Genomic DNA, 17,412 nt, shown 5'->3' on the forward strand with positions numbered 1-17,412 from the left:
GAAGGATGACTTCTGACTGGTGCGAGGAGGAGCAGCAGGCAGCAGCAGCAGCATGCAAACACTTCTCAGGAGAGTGCTGAGTTGGATACTCAGATTAAAAGCAGCCCGTTGCTTTTGAAAGGCTTTCATTGACGTGTAAAACAGCAAACAGAATGTCAATGTGATTGATTGTCTTTCAAATGAGAAGAAAACAACACTCCGCATGACTGAAAATGACCTGGGGCAGAAGGACTGAGTCAATAAAATCCTCCTCTAATACAAATGGCCCACTGACATGCTGGAGCCTGCAGAGACACTCAAAGAGACTAAGTCGCAGTTATAAAGCAATGAATTATGATCAAAATGCTTCAAAGTGATGCATCTGATAGTCCCAACACAAGACACAAGATTATGGGTGATAGAGCTGCTTACTTAATTACAAACATTTGTAATACATGCAAGTTCTTTATTAAGGACTTTTTTTGTGAGATGATTGGGCATATTTTAAGATGGAATGATTCACTGAGAAAACACTTTTTAAACACTTTATAATAACCATCATTAATAAATGGTAAATTGATAGTAAACTACACTTTAGCTAATAGTTATTTTACTGGTCACAAACAATGACATTATGATTTATAATGTTTATTAATTATTAGTAATTTTATAATCATGTTAATTACTTACTTTACATATAAAATAAATGTATATAATATGTCAAATGTTATGATGTGTGCAACAATAAACTGTTAAAATAACAAATTATAGCATTATTAACAGTTAGTAAACATTATTAATGATCATTTAATTGTTTGTTACTAGTAAAATAACAATTTTTTTTAATTAACTATCAATTTACCATTTATTAGTCATGGCTATCATAAAGTGTTACCGAGTCTTGTGTAAGTGCAACGCCTATTTGATTATGTTTTTACAAAACGGCAAAGAACATTGATGACACTATGACGTATATGATTACTATAAAACCACCACTGCAATAGTAGAACATAATATGAAAATTAAATTTGTACTTGATCTCTGTCTTCTAAAGCAGTACTTGTAAACAAGTTGATATCAGATAACCATATTGATCTATTCTGTTTTACCGAAACATGGCTGTGTCATGAAGAATATGATAGCCTTAATGAATACACTCACTCAACAGTCATATTAATACTCATATTCCTCGAGACTCTGGCCGGGGAGGGGGAGTTGGAGCCATTTTCAACTCAAGCCTAGTAATTAATCCTAAACCTAAATGAAATGATCACTTGTTTGAAAGCCTTGTTCTTAATCTTTCACATCCAACTTGGAAAATATTACAGCCAATTATATTTGTTGTTGTGTACCGTGCTCCAGGTCCGTATTCTGAAAAGTAATCAATGTAGGAGATTTCAATATTCATTTTGACGTTGACAACGACAGCCTTAGTATTGCGCTCATTTCACTACTTGATTTGATTGGTTTGGTAGCTTATTGCCCAAAGTCCTTATGTTTTCCCGCCTCGCAGATTTTCTTGGATTGGGGTGGCACCTAAATCGTGGCTGCAGCTAGTGCTGTGGTCCTGCTCAAAGCCCTGCTACGCCCTGCACTGCTACTACTATTATTTCTAGTCATAGTTCTATTATCTTTATTGAGAATATAAATACCACTGTTCATCACACCAACTGCTATCATTATTATAAATCATATTTCTGTATATCTGTATCAGTGTCTCTGTGTCCCAATCGGCAGCAGCAGATGGCCATCCAACGAGAGTCAGGGTCTATCCGAGGTTTCTGCCTGTTTAAAGGAAGTTTTTCCTTGCCACTGTCGCACCAAATGCTTGCTCTTGGGGGGAATTGTTGTAAATTATAGAGTGTGGTCTAGACCTACTCTATCTGTAAAGTGGCATGAGATAACTCCTGTTATGATTTGACACTATAAATAAATTAAATTGAATATAGCACATACTGTTTATTGGTATGTAGTATAGAATTGGGACACACATCTGCAAATGTTTCATTCACACAAATCAATTTATAACAACACACAGCTCTGAATATACTGTATGTGTGTCCTCTGTTGCTACATCCCAGCTTGTAGCATTGATAAAAGGCTTTAGTAACCAAAGGTCACACTATTTGGTTACGTGGTGCAATGCAGTATGTCACTGTAGCAAGTTATTGATATCTGTGGGTCAATATGATGTTCAATTCCTGTCAGCAGTTAATAAGCTGTAAGGTTATCTGATGTTGGACACAAACAAATAAGACACATGAGACATCCATAGCGGTCACAAGGCACTGAACACATAATGGGAGCCAATTAAAGCTGCATCTGCCCAGATACAGCAGAGGAAACATTACTTACTTTAAGCCAGGATCCCATGTTAACCCCAATCTTAACTGTGATTTGCACACGTAGAAAAAGAGATGTTGAATTTTCATGACTTTGGGGATTTCCTCTAGCGCCACCATCAGCTTGATATTTGTGGTTTTAAGTGAAATGTCTCAGCAACTGTTGGATGGGTTGCCACGAAATTTGGTACAGTCATTTGTTTTCCTCCTCAGTATAAATTGTGATCACCTTGGTGATTCCTTACTTACCAATGACGGGCTTCTTTTGGCTGTAAACATGAAACACAATATAGCCATATTTTTGATTTCAACTGCCACCCTAAAGATGACTGAGCTCAGCTTTGCCAAACTGACTGTTGCAAATTGGTGCAAGTTCCTGTATCAGGCATTTCAAAGGCAAAACCATTAATTTGCTTGTTAAGCATAGAACATAAAATCCATGATAAACACTAATTAGGATTAATAACCCTGCAGTCCCAGTCTGTGGATGTACATAAACTGTTCCAAGTTCTTTATGAGCACATTCATGTGGCTTTAATGATCAGTAAAAAGTTACTTTATTTCTATTTCCATAACAGAACCTGGACACGGGTATATTGTTAGTCACTGCCTCATGTGCACTGTATACATACTGCAAGGCAGAACAACATGCAGTCTGCAGACAGAAAGCAAGTAGACAGACTGTCCTGCACAATTAGCCACATGTGACTTTAGATATATAAGCTGGGAGGCTTTGTGTATATGTATGAGGTAACGGTTCCTATTGTTAGAGAAAGGAAGTGGAAAAAGGAAGAAAGACATAACAGAAGGCCTGTAGAATTCAGAGCTGATGTGTAAATTTGTAAACTCATGACATCAGGAACAGCCTAGGAACTTAAATTGAATGTCACAAATGTGAAACCAGCAGCCCATCACCCGCTAGCATTGGTGCTTTAATGAGAGAATAATGAAGCAGGAGGACAGAGACCTCTAGTAAGTGGATCCTCTATACAAACCAGAAATATAATAGATAAATACGCTCCTTAGTTATATTTGAGAGAGTGTACTTGTATTAAAATCAAATTAAAGACATAATAATTTTATCTGCTTTCAGGTGTATTTAACATTCCACTGAATCTAGAGAGACACGTTTTCAACACTGCAGAAGAACAAAGTAAACTTATTATTACAGCACACAGCTAAGGTATCATAACCAATACAATGTCAATAAAAGACATTCAGAACATGCCTCACAAAGCCAGCTTTATTATCTCTTCCTGCATGAAAACTAATCCACAGCAGTAGTATTAGGCTCTCATCTTACACCTTGAATTCAATTAAAATCAGCTTCCAATATTGGTAAAGGCTGTAAAAATAATTTCTCCATTAAGTATGGCGTAAATGACTGATTGTTCCATTCTCACATGCATATGCAGTTAACAGTGGCAGATTTGCCACTCAAAATCTGGAGTGATCGGGCGCCCAGATAGCTCAGTTGGTAGAGCGGGTGCCCATATATAGAGGTTTAGAAATCCAAAGCTTGACCTGCTGTGGTTAGTTATGATTGGTAAACTTTGATTAGCTGTTAAGGGGAGGGGGGGGGGGTAAATTACAAATTTAAGCTCTTTCATAAATTGTTGTACTCTATTCAAGGAAACAGCAATTGAATATGAGCTCCTCCAGAAAGGTCAGGAGTCAGGGTCAACTACAGTAGTGCCTCTAGAAGCAGGTTGGGATTCACTGCCTTGCTCAAGTACCCTTCAAAGAGGTGAATGCGACCTCAGTGTTGAACCCTGATTCAGCTAGTTGAAGTGTGGGAACTGTCTAACTAAAAAGCCATCCTGTTATTGTGCTTCTCATTAAAGAATCTGGCCTGTGGCTTAAATATGGATGAGATGAGGAGATATGTTTGAGGGCTATTTGAAAGAGCTGCTAACTACCAAACACCTCTGGCTTTTTATAGTAATTTGGCTAAATGGGGAGCGGGCATGCTGAGCCATACTACATATACATAAATATAAAGAAATAATCAGTTTTCTAGATGATAACCGTCTCTATCTGATGCTACATCAACAAACAAACCGTGTACAGACATAATATTGTTTATGATGACACAAATGGGAAGTTAATGATCTGTGCGGAATTAAAGAACAGCAGTGACGGAACAATGCATGTAAAACAACAGATGACTTAAAAACATAAGGCCATCCACACAATAACACCAACAACAAAAAACCTGGAGAACAACAGAAGGCACAAGCCATCTATGCCTTCTACTCATTATCCTGTGAGCACTATTCATGTCTGGGTCTTGAGTTACGAAGTGCACAATGGAGCTCCATGCCGGAGCTCCCGAAGGAGTACAGAGTGCCTTAGATCATGTTCACCCTGTTTCTTTCCTGGCACAGTGCGAGGGCCAGCACAGATTTAACCACATGTGAGGTAAATCTCCCCCTTTGTTGTTCTCGTACTCTATTTAAGCCAGTCCCTGTTATTTGTGTGACATATGTGCAACCTTCAATTATATAAGTGCTCAAATCACAAATAGAATAGCTGCAGGTTTTGCAGGTTAAAAGATTTAACTAGGGGGCACCAAATGTAAAAATTCAGATACAATTTTATAGCTGATATATTTAGATTTTGTAGCTCACTTTCCACACATTTAGCTAATTTCCTCACATTTAAGAAAGAAATTCGTATAAAACAACTTGTTAACAATATGTTTATAAAAGTAAAATAAAAAAGTAAAATGTTAATTCTAAATATTAAATCTAAATCTAAATGTTAAATGTTGTTAAATGAAATATGCAAATAGACCACGCCCCTTGAGGTGCCCACACCACTGACGTGGATCAGTCATGGATCAGCTTTATTCTAAAAATGATACCTTTGGTTTACATACAGTATGTTTGTAGTTTTGTTTTCTTGTTTAATGCTAGTGTATACAACACTGTGCTACTCTTACAAACATAATGTTTTGCCCAATAAATATTTTCAGTTTTACTGTAACATTGCATTGTTTACAGTGTATTATTCTTTTTTTAAAGATTCTTTTTTGGGCTTTTCTGCCTGTAATTGATAGGACAGCTAGGTGAGAAATGCAGGAAATCGTCACAGGTCCGACGAGGCATAAACCTCCAAGTATATGTGCGCCTGCTCTACCCACTGTTCCAACCCGGCCACTACAGTGCACTTTTCAACCACTCTCAGCAGATTACTTTCACTCAAGAACATTTTAAATGTAGATATAAGCCTATGAAAGACTTTAGATTTAGAACAACAGTGTGTACATGGTATATCCAAAAATGTACTATTATGAAAAAAGTGTTGGCCATTTGATGCAAATGCTTCATTTTGAGATGTGTTTATGGCATTTTGAATGCAGTGTTTCATTTTGATGTGAGGCATTTTGCATTTTGTGTGTGCAGTTTTGGGAATTGTGTGGAGAGTTTTGAAAAAAGGAGACATAGTTTTGAAAACATTTGTAAGCAGTTGGAAAAAACTGTAAGTAGGCTTTTTTGATGAGCAAGTTATGAATGAAAAGTTATTTGAAACAGAGGCTGGAGCAGATGAACACAAAGTCCCTGCCTCCGCCTGGTGCTCTACTGACCATAGAGCAAGATCACGTAGTGCTCACTGGGAAATCTGGTTTCAATACACGGCTTCCTGTGAAGGCAGGAAATAGCTGTCATTTCTGAAGGCAATTAACAAAGAATCAGTGTGAGTATCGGCCTTGGAGTGGCTTCCTTGAGATCAGGAGCCTTGCCTCCAACACTGCTAATTCAATTAGAGACCGAAAGGGCAAGCTGGGGAAAAGGGGCACCAAGGGAGCGTGAAAGGGCACGAAGTTAAGACTAGGGTGTGGAGGATGTGTGCACAGACATGGAAGAGGGAGTATTTCTATGGCATACAACCAGCAGGCAGCCTAGAAGACAAGTAAAGACAGCATACTGGTACAGAGAGTTGGGCAAGCTGCTGGAGGGCTTGAGAATAGAGCTATTTAATACCCAGCTGTAACACGTCGTCCTCTGTCCTGGCCTCGGGTGATGTTTCACTCCACATGTTTTACTGAGGCTGCAGCTCATTTACAGCTGCAGGAGCTCAGCACTCATTAATCTATGTTGAACTTGAAATATCCTTTAGTCTCTTGTGACGTTTTGTTTTCTGCAATAACAAGACATGCACTGTATATGATAGTGCAGTTCCTTTTAACTATGTACAGTATTATACAACTAGACAGTAACAAAGAGTGCATTTCAAGCAGTCTTTTCTGCTGGAAACAGGGTTAAAGAGAAAAGCGAGAGTGAAGCAGAACAGTTAGTTACGGACTGTACAACCAAAACAATAACCTGAAAGACACTAAAATGTCATGTAAAGCTAAGGGTGATAATTCTCTGTGGATTCTTTATCACAAGCAACCCCTTTCAGATTACAGATTAAATTTAGACCCACTGTTAATATACAATATATTGATTAGAGCAGCATACATTAAATGGAAACTTACACTTTGTATTTCATTGGACAGTCGTATCCAATTTCAGTGAGAAATGAGAATGTTTGTCATGCTTTATTTTGCATTTATTCTATATGAGCTGGAAAGTTTCATGTGTTAGAGTTACAGTAAATCTTTTAAATACAATGACAAATAGTTTGAGAGTAGAGTCTAATATTCTAATTTAAAAACTGCAGCTTCAAAACATTTGAGCCAAGTAACGACAACCTTTTCATGGATATATGATGATGAACATTTCTAGCCATTTTTGAGATATCCATCTCAGTGAGCTTGCCAGACTTGGTACTCCTTTAATGACCTGCGCCTTGGCCCCCCAACTGATAAACACAAGGAGGAAAACAATACTAAAGAATCACAGTGTTGAGCAGACAAGGACAGCCTCCCGCTTGTTTACATATTTCTGCCTCCATAACAGCAGCAAGGGAAGGCCAGGGGAACTTCCTATTTTGGGAAACAGCTGCTTTAAAGCAACAATTTCTGGAAAAGGATTTGCATGGTGGGAGAATGAGCAGTAATGTATTTTAGTTAAAGGTGCAGTAGGTAAGACATAAAACTAACTTTCTGTCATATTTGCTGAAACTGACCCTATGTTCGAGTAGAACTATATGAAGCATGTAATTTAAAAAAAAAATGTGATTTGCAAAAATCCACAGCTCCCTGTTCAGATGCACCAATCAGGGCCGGGGGGGGAGGGGGGTGTCTAACTGCGTGTCAATCACTGCTCATGCACACACATTCATTCTCCCTTGTGGGGGGAGGGGCTTAGGATACTGTTTTGGGCTTTAGCAGAAAGGGGGGAGGGACTGAGAAGTTGTCGATGTTCAAATTTTTTGGCTAAGAGTCTGTGAGAAAAACAGTTATCTTTGGACAGAGTGGTACACAACCACACCTGAAACACCTTTTCCAAAAGCCTTCAATCACAACAACCATCTCACTAACATCGTTTCCCCTTCAGAGTTGTGATAATGCAGGTTACATTACAATGCTGTGATGTGGTGAATAAAATACACTCCACTTTGGGGGAACACCGGGTGGGCCACCAGTACTACCAGTGCTGTTACTTGATATTAATGAACTGAGACTGATCTCATGAGAGGAGAGGTCTAAGTCATTGCAACAGTAAGCTGAGCTCTTGATGCTGCATGTCTGATCAGTGATATTTCACAGCTGCACGTCTGCTCTTGCTTCAAAGACGGCCTAAAAAAACCTTCTCTGATCTTAGACAGATTAGAGAGATAATAGAATATTAACAGGTATGTGACTTTTGTTTCCGCTTTCATTACTTTGGGCTAATTTCTGCTATTTTAAATAATCTATGTTTACATCCTTAACTTTCATTTACACATTGCAGTAAAGAAAAGTTCCTACATTGCAGCACTCACAAGTCGATCAAGAATCACAAGCAGGGTGTCCTTATTCCTTATAGTTCTTCAACATTATGTTATTCTGTTATGTGATGATGTAATGGCAACACTGTTCTAAACAACTTAATTTTGGTATTTCAGCACAGCTATTTTTTTTTGTTACTTATTGGCCAACATAAATGCGGATACCAATATATCTGTGATAAGCTAATATCAACCGACAATATTGGCCTGGCATTTATGGATCAGGCTCTGGTTTGGAATTGATAATCAAGATATTTACTGTGCTAAACAACATACATTTTGAGTGATCATATAAACTGCAAGAACTGATGCCCAGTGTTGCAGTCGTCAAGACCACCTAAACCGAGACCAAGTTATCATCAAGACCAGAGTGTATTGAAACCAAGTCAAGACCAAGACTTTGAGGGGTTGAGACCGAGTGAAGCGTCCGCCCCCTTAACACGCACGCCCAAGAAAATGAATGCGAGAGACAAAAGAAGCTCTGGCTATCTGGTAATGGTCTGGTCTTGGTCTTCACTCGGTCTCAACCCCTCAAAGTCTTGGTCTTGACTTGGTTTGGATACACTCTGGTCTTGGTGATGACTTGGTCTTGGTTTAGGTGGTCTTGACGACTACAACACTGGGGTAGAGGAGGTTAACAGTAACAAATTTCAAATTAGAAATGAGTCACATTATTGGTTGCATTTAAAGCACGACGTTTTACATCCAATCACAGTAATGATGTTAAAACATAATATTAGACAATGCAGAGGCTATTTAGTGATATGCCTGCAGTTGTGGTCTTGACCGGTCTTGAAATTAAAAATCCTGTGGCAGGCTTAGTTCAGTTGGTAGAGCAGGCGCATATATATATATATATATATATAGAGGTTTATTCCTCGACGCAGTGGCCGCGGGTTCAACTCAGACCTGTGGCCCTTTGCTGCATGTCATTCCACCCCTCTCTCCCCTTTCATGTCTTCATCTGTCCTCTTCATCTGAGACCGAGACCTTCAAAAATTGGTCTTGAGATCGGTCTTAAGACCAAGACCAATCTCGAGAACTACAACGCTGCCAATGCCATTTCATATTGTTTTTACTGTGTATTTTCAGAATTTAAGTGCAGTTACCTATGTGAATCACACACAAAAAAGAGGAATATGCTTTAGAAAAAGAACTGAACTGATTTTTCCAGAAGGTATCACAGACAAACTTAAGCTAATCATGAAGACTCACGACTAAAACGTTTTCTTTGGCATACATTAGAGCATCTCCCACTCAGATGGCTGAATTTTTGGCAGCCAACCATCTTCCTCTCTCTCTCCAAGTGTGTAACAGCACATGTGTTGCTCATTTATTAGAGCCAGATTTGTCCCTAACCCTCAAAATGTTGACCCCGAAACGCGGCTGAGCCTTTTTTCCTCCGGTCTCTGTTCTTGCTCCTCTGCTGAATAGAGCCGAGCTTAAAAGCTGATACTGCAAAAGCCTGGGTCTGGAAAATCTAATGTCTGCCCATCCCTCTGACTAAATGATTCAACACTTGAATATACTGTATAACCTCTAGCTGGGTTTATGCGTGACTGCAATCATTAACTGAGTCCATCCAACGTTCCATGCTGCTTAGGCAATGTTGTGTTTCGGCCAGCAAATTTTAGAAGTATGTGCAAACACTTTTGCTGACCGAATTACAGACAACAACTGTGAGAACACCAGGGTCTTTGTAAGTAAGGAAGAGGGCACGCCTGGAACTTCAGTACTGCACAGAAAGTCACAGCTGCCTCTGTCATTACAGCAGCGTTTAATGCAGCTGCAGCATTTTTGCCTGTAACCAAATCTGAAACCAGACCTACACTGTCTCAGAGCTCCCTGCCGTTGCACCCTCACGTCCCAGAGGACACGGTTACCCCACTTGCTAACCCCCAGTGACCCCTGTCTGTCAGAGCTTCAATGCTCAGAGTGAGAAAGCTGGCGAGGGCGGCTCCAATATCTGATTCCCTCCAGAGGTGAGATATTGATGGAAAAGCAGTCGGGCCTGTAACGGGGCAGCAAAATTGTTCGACTGGGTATCCTCTCAGACTTGACCTAAAATATGACCCGAAGAGTTGCTTTGCTTTTGAATCTGTCTGGTAGACATTTTGTGTTTGTGTTTTAAAACTTGGCCAATACAGCATAAAGACCTTAGTATAACCTCAAACGTTAGCGTGTATTTGATCCTAAAAGGACTCTGTCTTATGAGAATAAGCTCCTGTCCTTTTGCCTTGAATTACAGTTGCCTTAAATTTACTTAATTTGTGCAAACACAGAAGCAGACATAGGTGTGTTTATGCTTTACCTGCAGTAAAATACCCTGAGGATTATACTGAGCTAGCTAAAGACTTGGCTCACATGCAAGAGATTGACAGTTAGCAGGGGTATCTGAAATTCAGAGCACTCATTCATGACTTAATGCTCTCCAGCCAGCGAGGAAGGAAGTATATCTACAAAGTACCAAACAGATTTATCCCCAAAGTAGACAGACTTAAATTATTAATGTATATACAGTAAGGGTCTGTCTGGCTGTATAAAGTGCCCTACTCAGGTCCTGTATGTGACTGACTCCTTTGTAAATTGTGTCCATATACCCACCATAATCACTGACTGTAACAAAAAATGGCTGTAGGTGAATAGAGATGTTACTCACTTCGAAGTGCTGGGGCTGGCACGGCTGGGAGAACACAATGTGAGGGCTAGCCAGGTACATATAAGTTGTGCGGTAAGAGCTGATCTTCTGGTGACCCTGCACCAGTTTATACAGTTCCAGGCACATCAGGCCTGCCACTGCGGCTGTGGTGGTTGCTATGGCTGGGATGATCCTTCCAGCTATGCGCTTACTCTGTGAAGGAACGAGAGGAAAGTTCACTTTTAAAATGTAGTAGAATCAAGTAGAATGATATGAGCATATTGTGTTGTTTTACAATATTCCAATGGAAAATAACTAAGTATATTTACTTGTTTTCTGTCCTTAACTACAATTTTGAGGTGCCTGTACTTAACTTGAGTGTTTCTATTGTGTGCTACTTTATACTTCAGCTCCATTACATTCAGTGGTGAATGAAGTATTTAGATCATATACTCCATTACAATTAAAAGTTCTGCATTTAAAATCTTACTTAAGTAAAAGTATAAAAGTGTTATCAGCAAAATGCACTTAAAGTATCAAAAGTAAAGTACCCATTATGCAGCGGGATCGGCCCTGTCAGAGTTATATTATGTAATCATTATTAGTAGTGCATAAATGTAAAAGAAGCATTTTAATGTTGCAACAGGTCTCGGTGGAGCAAGTGTAACTACTTTATACGGACAGTTTAATCTGTATCCATTCATCACATTCAAAATGATGATATGTTTTAGAAAATCTCAAACTGCAAAGTAAAATAAATTTAGTGGCATTTAAAAAAATAAATAAATGAAAATACTGAGGTAAAGTACAAGTACCTCAAAACTGTACTTAAGTATAGTACTAAAGTCAATGCGCTTAGCTACTTTGCAGTTTTGGTGGATGTAATGCAGAACAGCACAGCGTGTCATTGTATTACACATTAAGTTGATTATTTTATATATGATTTTTCATACATTTGCCACACACACACACACACACACACACACACACACACACACACACACACACACACACACACACAATATATATATATATATATATATATATATATATATATATATATATATATATATATATATATATATATATATATATAAGAATAAGGAACAATATCCTTACTAGTATTATAACACTGACATATTGCCTCACCCTTATGTAGGTTTTGAAGTATATACTGAACGTTTTGAACACATTTGTGAAAAAACCCTTATGTTAACAGGGTAATGGTGAGGAAAAGTAAAGCTAATCCCAAACCAGATGCAACATGTGAAAATCTCTGTATGATTACACAAGGGCAACCCTCTATTGTCTCCCCTCAGTCAGCAGGACCCATCCCCCCCCTCCTCCATCTGTCATGGCTGTGTGTGTCTCCTGCAGTGGCTGGTAGAAGGCCTGGCTCAGGTGTCACCTCCCAGGCTACAGGTAAAGTGCTGTGATTAGTTCTGCCCCAGGAACAATAGGTGAGGAGGCTGTTTCTGTGGATTTAGGGCAGGTGTGTGCAGCACTGACTAAAAACATGACCCCAAGGAAGGGGGAGCGGCATTTTCTTGCTTTCTCTAATCTATACCAACTCTCACTTTTACTTTATCTCTCTATATTGTTTTAAGCCTTCACAGAGATTTGATTAGATGATGCAGTTTGTGAAAATGTTGACCTGGTGCCGATCGGCTGCAGGGATGTCATAGTTCTCTGCCCTCAGGTTAGAAGCAGCAACAATGTAGTCCATGTGGAAGTTACTGTCGTCATCCTGTGCCAGATGGGATATTAAACATACAGTACATCATCGTCATTCATATAACACACTCCAAAGCTTGATGCACAAGAACATCTAAGTACGTATCCATGATCATGCCAAGTGATATGATCAGTTAGGCTGCTTTGAGCTTTGAAGGCTTTGTTGTTGTGTCACTTAGATCACTAAAATACATGACTTGGTCACCCCATCAGAATGCAGTGGAAATCAGGTTTCTGTTGTGATCGACATGGCCAATGAGGTCATGCCTCTGCTTCTGCGGCTCTACAAAGGCTAGGAAGGCGACTGTCACTCAGGGATGGCTTTAGGGGTTGTGAGGAAGCTCCTAGCTGGCAACCTGATGCATCTGAAACCCTCCTACACACATTCCATCTAGCCACAGAATGACCTGTGCACGTAGGGATAAAAAATGAAGAGAAGGGGGCGCACTGTAGTTTGGGGATCTTATTCTTATTCGAGATGACATTCAATATGTACCTGACTTACCTCATACACCTTCATTACTGCTTCTCCTGAGTCACAGAATGCTTTACCACAACCTCATTTAGGCTCCCTGAGAGTCATTTTCCATAGCCTTTCTAAATTCCTCTAACACTCACCTCTGCAGCTAGAGCAACTGCACCCTGTTTGGCCTGCTATTAGCTCTTTGTTGAGGCTTGGGTACTGAAGTAAAGGTTTTGTCACTGACACACCTTTCTTCTCCACACTCCCAACCTCCAAAAAGCTAAAAGAAAATGGTTGTATGGACGTGAGAATTTTAATTATTCCACTACTTTTCCAAGGTTTCCAGGGAAACCCAGAAACTCACTGGAGGGCCAATAGGTCAACGAGTAAATAGAATGGGTCAGATGCAGAAGACAAATTTCTCCCCACAGCGGTTAATTAAGTATAACATTAAAGTGTATTTGGGGAGAGACATCCACAATAATTCAAGATGTTATTAGAAAACAATTACTCAAATTGTTTAATGTCACCACTGATGATATATTTGACACAAATTCATTATGTTTGTGTTTTATATAGCTAATAAATAGATTTCTTTATTATGATCCAGCTCACGCATCCCAAGTGTTGTAATGTGAATGGTATAAATTGCTGCCCTTGCAACACTGGAGAAACTGACAGATGACTTGAATCCAAAGTTGCTCTGGATTTGGGTTTAGATTCAGAGTCTGAATTGTTGTTTTCTCTGCTGATATAGCTGACTGTGCTAAAACGGCTGGTTAGGATATACCTTTAGGAATTTGTTGGGATGAAGTATGTCTAGTCTGCACTCCTAAATAACTAGAAAAGATGGACCTTTACGCTTGGCTCCCACAGACACTTTGAGATGTCAACCGAGCGCTAAACCGGTTTAAATGTCCAGACAATGAGTGATAATTTGTTGAGAGGTGGTGTGAAAGAGTGTGAGGAGAGACCTACCTACCTTCAGGGCTCAGCGTGCTACTTCAAAGACGCAGTCAACACGGTTGCGGACAGTATGTCTCTGTCCTGAGTTGTAAATGTAATGCATTTCACCAAAAGTATTCTAATGCAGCTCTCACATAGGCCCATTTAGAAACAAATCTGTTCCACATGAGCTGGCTGAATGAAGTGGGGTTTTTTTTCCAGGATGTAAACTTCTGAAGTAGATATCTTAGCCCCAAGGACTTCTAACAGTGACATGAATGTGTTGCGGAAAAGCACAGATTCAGGTCAGTGAGGACCCAGAGATGAGGAAAAAAAGACATATTCTGAAAGCACCTATAGATTTGAGCTCAGCCGCCAGTCTGTCTGTGGTTTCTGCAGAGCATGCAGTAAAGGTGTCACCACACTCTTGCCCTACCTTTTCAAAGTCGGTGGGGTACATCTGCATGGCTGAGCTTTTCAGAGACGGTGAGGCCAACTTTCCTTTCAACTCCTCAAGTTGGGCTTTTTCTGGTGCAAAGACACAGAGAGTAAAGAAAAGAAAACCTTCAAGAAAGTGACGTAATAGCATAAAATATCAGCAAGTTCAAATAACTCACCCGCGTCATCCCTTTCCTTTTCTTTCTCCTCATCCATCTCCTTGTCAGTGAGATGAATCTTCACGGAGGACTTGGGAGTAAAAGACGGTACTTGGACTTTCTCTAAGATTCTTCTGATAGCAGCCCAGTCTCTTGTCCCCTTGATTCCGTAGATCAACCCGTACAGATTAGCTGCTGCCTCCACATACCCCATATGGGTAGTCTAAACACAAAATGAAAATATAAACTGTTAATTATATTGAAACTACTGTTTGAACTATGAACTATGTTTAAACAGAAAACACAATGTCCATATCAATACTAAATATACTATCATATGATTGGGAATTATTCTTATATTAGAGCAAAGACAAAGGTATAGGACATTTCTAAAACAATACTCAACATGTAAATTCAAATTATTTTAAACTGATTCAGCACTGAGTCCTTACAGCAGACCTGCCTGCAAGGTGAAACTGTAGAAGGGACATTGTGTAGAAGGAATATTAAAGTATATTAAGGTAGTGCATTAAGACCAAATTACTTCCCTGAACCAAACAGGGAGCTGTAACAATAGGTCACTTTCTTCCTCTCTCTCAACACACACACACACACACACACACACACACACACACACACACACACACACACACACACACACACACACACACACACACACACACACACACACACACACACACACACACACACACACACACAAAAGTTACAAACACTGTATTTATTTCACTGATAAGTCGAATTGCAAGTAGTGCTAATTGAAAACTGAAAATCACAATGCATGAATAAAACCAGCTAAAAATTATAGAATAGAAGAGCTTTTAATATAGAGAATATCTAATGCAAGAATTACTTTTGACAAACAAGTGAATAGATGATAATGAATGCGTCCAAAGCAAAACAAATAGATTTCAATCAAAGATTTAGCAATTAATACCAATACCTCACAGGTGCAATAGTGAAATCACACAATATTACACTCTTCGCTTGACCTTTCTAGATAAGTGGAAATTGGCACTGACCCTGGCGTTTGCAATTGTAGCATGTCTGTCAAAGTAGAAAGCTTAGAAAAGATAAGATGACAACATGACACACAGATGGGAGTGCAAAAAGAAATTGTTAAGGAGATAAAATTTAAATTGCAGGAGATGAAATAAAATGCTGACTGAGAGTATGTAGAAATCAGTGTGGCTATCAAGGTAGTGAACATGTGTGGAGAGCAGATTATTATCTGCCTTTCTTTTTCAATATGCAGTTTAAGTGGCATTCACAGCTCAGATAAGAATCCAATATGGTCAGAGTGGGGAGGAGCCACTATCAGACCAGATAAAGAAGGAATGCAAGTTGTCATCACCAAATACTGCAGCATTTTTAAGTCATTCCTGTCTACTGTTTTAGGGTGCATATCAGCACTAGTAGTGTTGCAGCCCCATCCATCTGGGACACTCTCCCTGCAGATATCCAAAATGCTACATCCCTGGACATATTTAAAAAAAACTCCTGAAACACCACCTGTTTACCACTGCCTACAACCTCTAATTCTGTAAAGTGTCTTGAAAGGCGCTATATAAATAAAAGTTATTATTATTATTATTATGCATGAAGAATTGGACCAGACACTACTCACATTGCTGGGGTCAAAGGTCAGTGGGTGAGGGCATCTCTTGGATCCAGACCAGAAGGGTAGACCAGCAGAAGTCACCTAAAGAAAAGCAAAAGGAAATCCCTTTATCACAATGATCAACAGCTGAAAATATCACGTATACATATATTCTTTTACAAAGCTCACTGTAGTTCTTCATAATACAAAGGTGACAGCCACAAAAAGGTCTTTGTCCCTCATTTAAAAAAGGATTAATTTCTATATTCCAAACACTTTATTTTTTTTTTAGAAGAGTTGTTAAACATTAAACTTACATCATATGCAACACACAGTATGTATGTATTACTTGATAAAACATCAGTTTTCTGACACAGCAGGAGGATTACAACCTCCCCGCAGACCAGCCAGACTAATATTGTTATCAGTCGTGTGTTGACAACACAATTTGTATGTCTGATAAAGGAACAAAGGGACAGAGAGCTTTGATGTTTCCAAATGGTCCATATGCTGGGAAAGAGAGAGTCTCCTACTGGTGGTGCCAGTTTTCACAGCAGGGGTGCTTTCTATAGCAGCCAAAAGGCATCAACAGCATTCTCCTTTTCACAATCAGGATTCAGACAAGCAAATAACATCACTAACTTATATGACTTCAATGAGAAAACATTCCCGTTACTTAACTGACTGACCATCAACTAGTTTTAACTGCAGTAATTTCATTATCAGGCAGTGAGCCACTCACTGTAATGAATGGGACTGCATTTACAATATACAATATGTCTTGAGCCTTGTGATGAAACAGCTTGCAACCAACAAAGTAGCTGTTATGTTGAATGTGTGGCCATCTGTCATGTTTGTGTGTACCCGCAGTTGTCAGGTTGGTTTGTAACTGTTAACTGACATCAGCTGCCTTATCATAGTTCCTCAGAAAGTTTGTGGTCGAAAGTGACTTTCCAAGAGGACAATGACACCATAACTCTCATATAGGTAACTACGACAAAGAGAGCTATGGAAGAAAAAGGAGAAGCAAAACATTATAACCATAACTGCTGTGTTGATTATCAATTTAAACAAACTTGTTTTCTGGATCAGTTTAAATGCTAATTGTAACACAAGAGAAACGGCTCATTTTATCAGCATAAGGCACATTAATATCAAAAGTTGTGTTTTACAGGGAATTTAGTGCCCTACACATGGAAGAAAATCATTCTTGGTCA

At 39.2% G+C, this 17,412-nt stretch overlaps 1 protein-coding gene across 1 annotated transcript in view; it reads right to left on the bottom strand.

The window, feature by feature from the left end:
- uba7 (ubiquitin-like modifier activating enzyme 7) overlaps positions 1–17,412 on the bottom strand; it is a 36,080-nt gene that overhangs the window by 8,783 nt on the left and 9,885 nt on the right. Inside the window, exons 17-21 of the mRNA XM_039797714.1 lie at positions 16,223–16,297; positions 14,599–14,800; positions 14,418–14,509; positions 12,494–12,586; positions 10,861–11,052 (exon numbers count right to left, since the gene is read on the bottom strand). Coding sequence (XP_039653648.1) covers positions 10,861–11,052; positions 12,494–12,586; positions 14,418–14,509; positions 14,599–14,800; positions 16,223–16,297 — 654 coding nt within the window. The remainder of the gene's footprint in view (positions 1–10,860; positions 11,053–12,493; positions 12,587–14,417; positions 14,510–14,598; positions 14,801–16,222; positions 16,298–17,412) is intronic.

Source organism: Perca fluviatilis, chromosome 4 (genome assembly GCF_010015445.1).
Source record: "Perca fluviatilis chromosome 4, GENO_Pfluv_1.0, whole genome shotgun sequence".
In the NCBI taxonomy this organism is placed as follows: domain Eukaryota; kingdom Metazoa; phylum Chordata; class Actinopteri; order Perciformes; family Percidae; genus Perca; species Perca fluviatilis.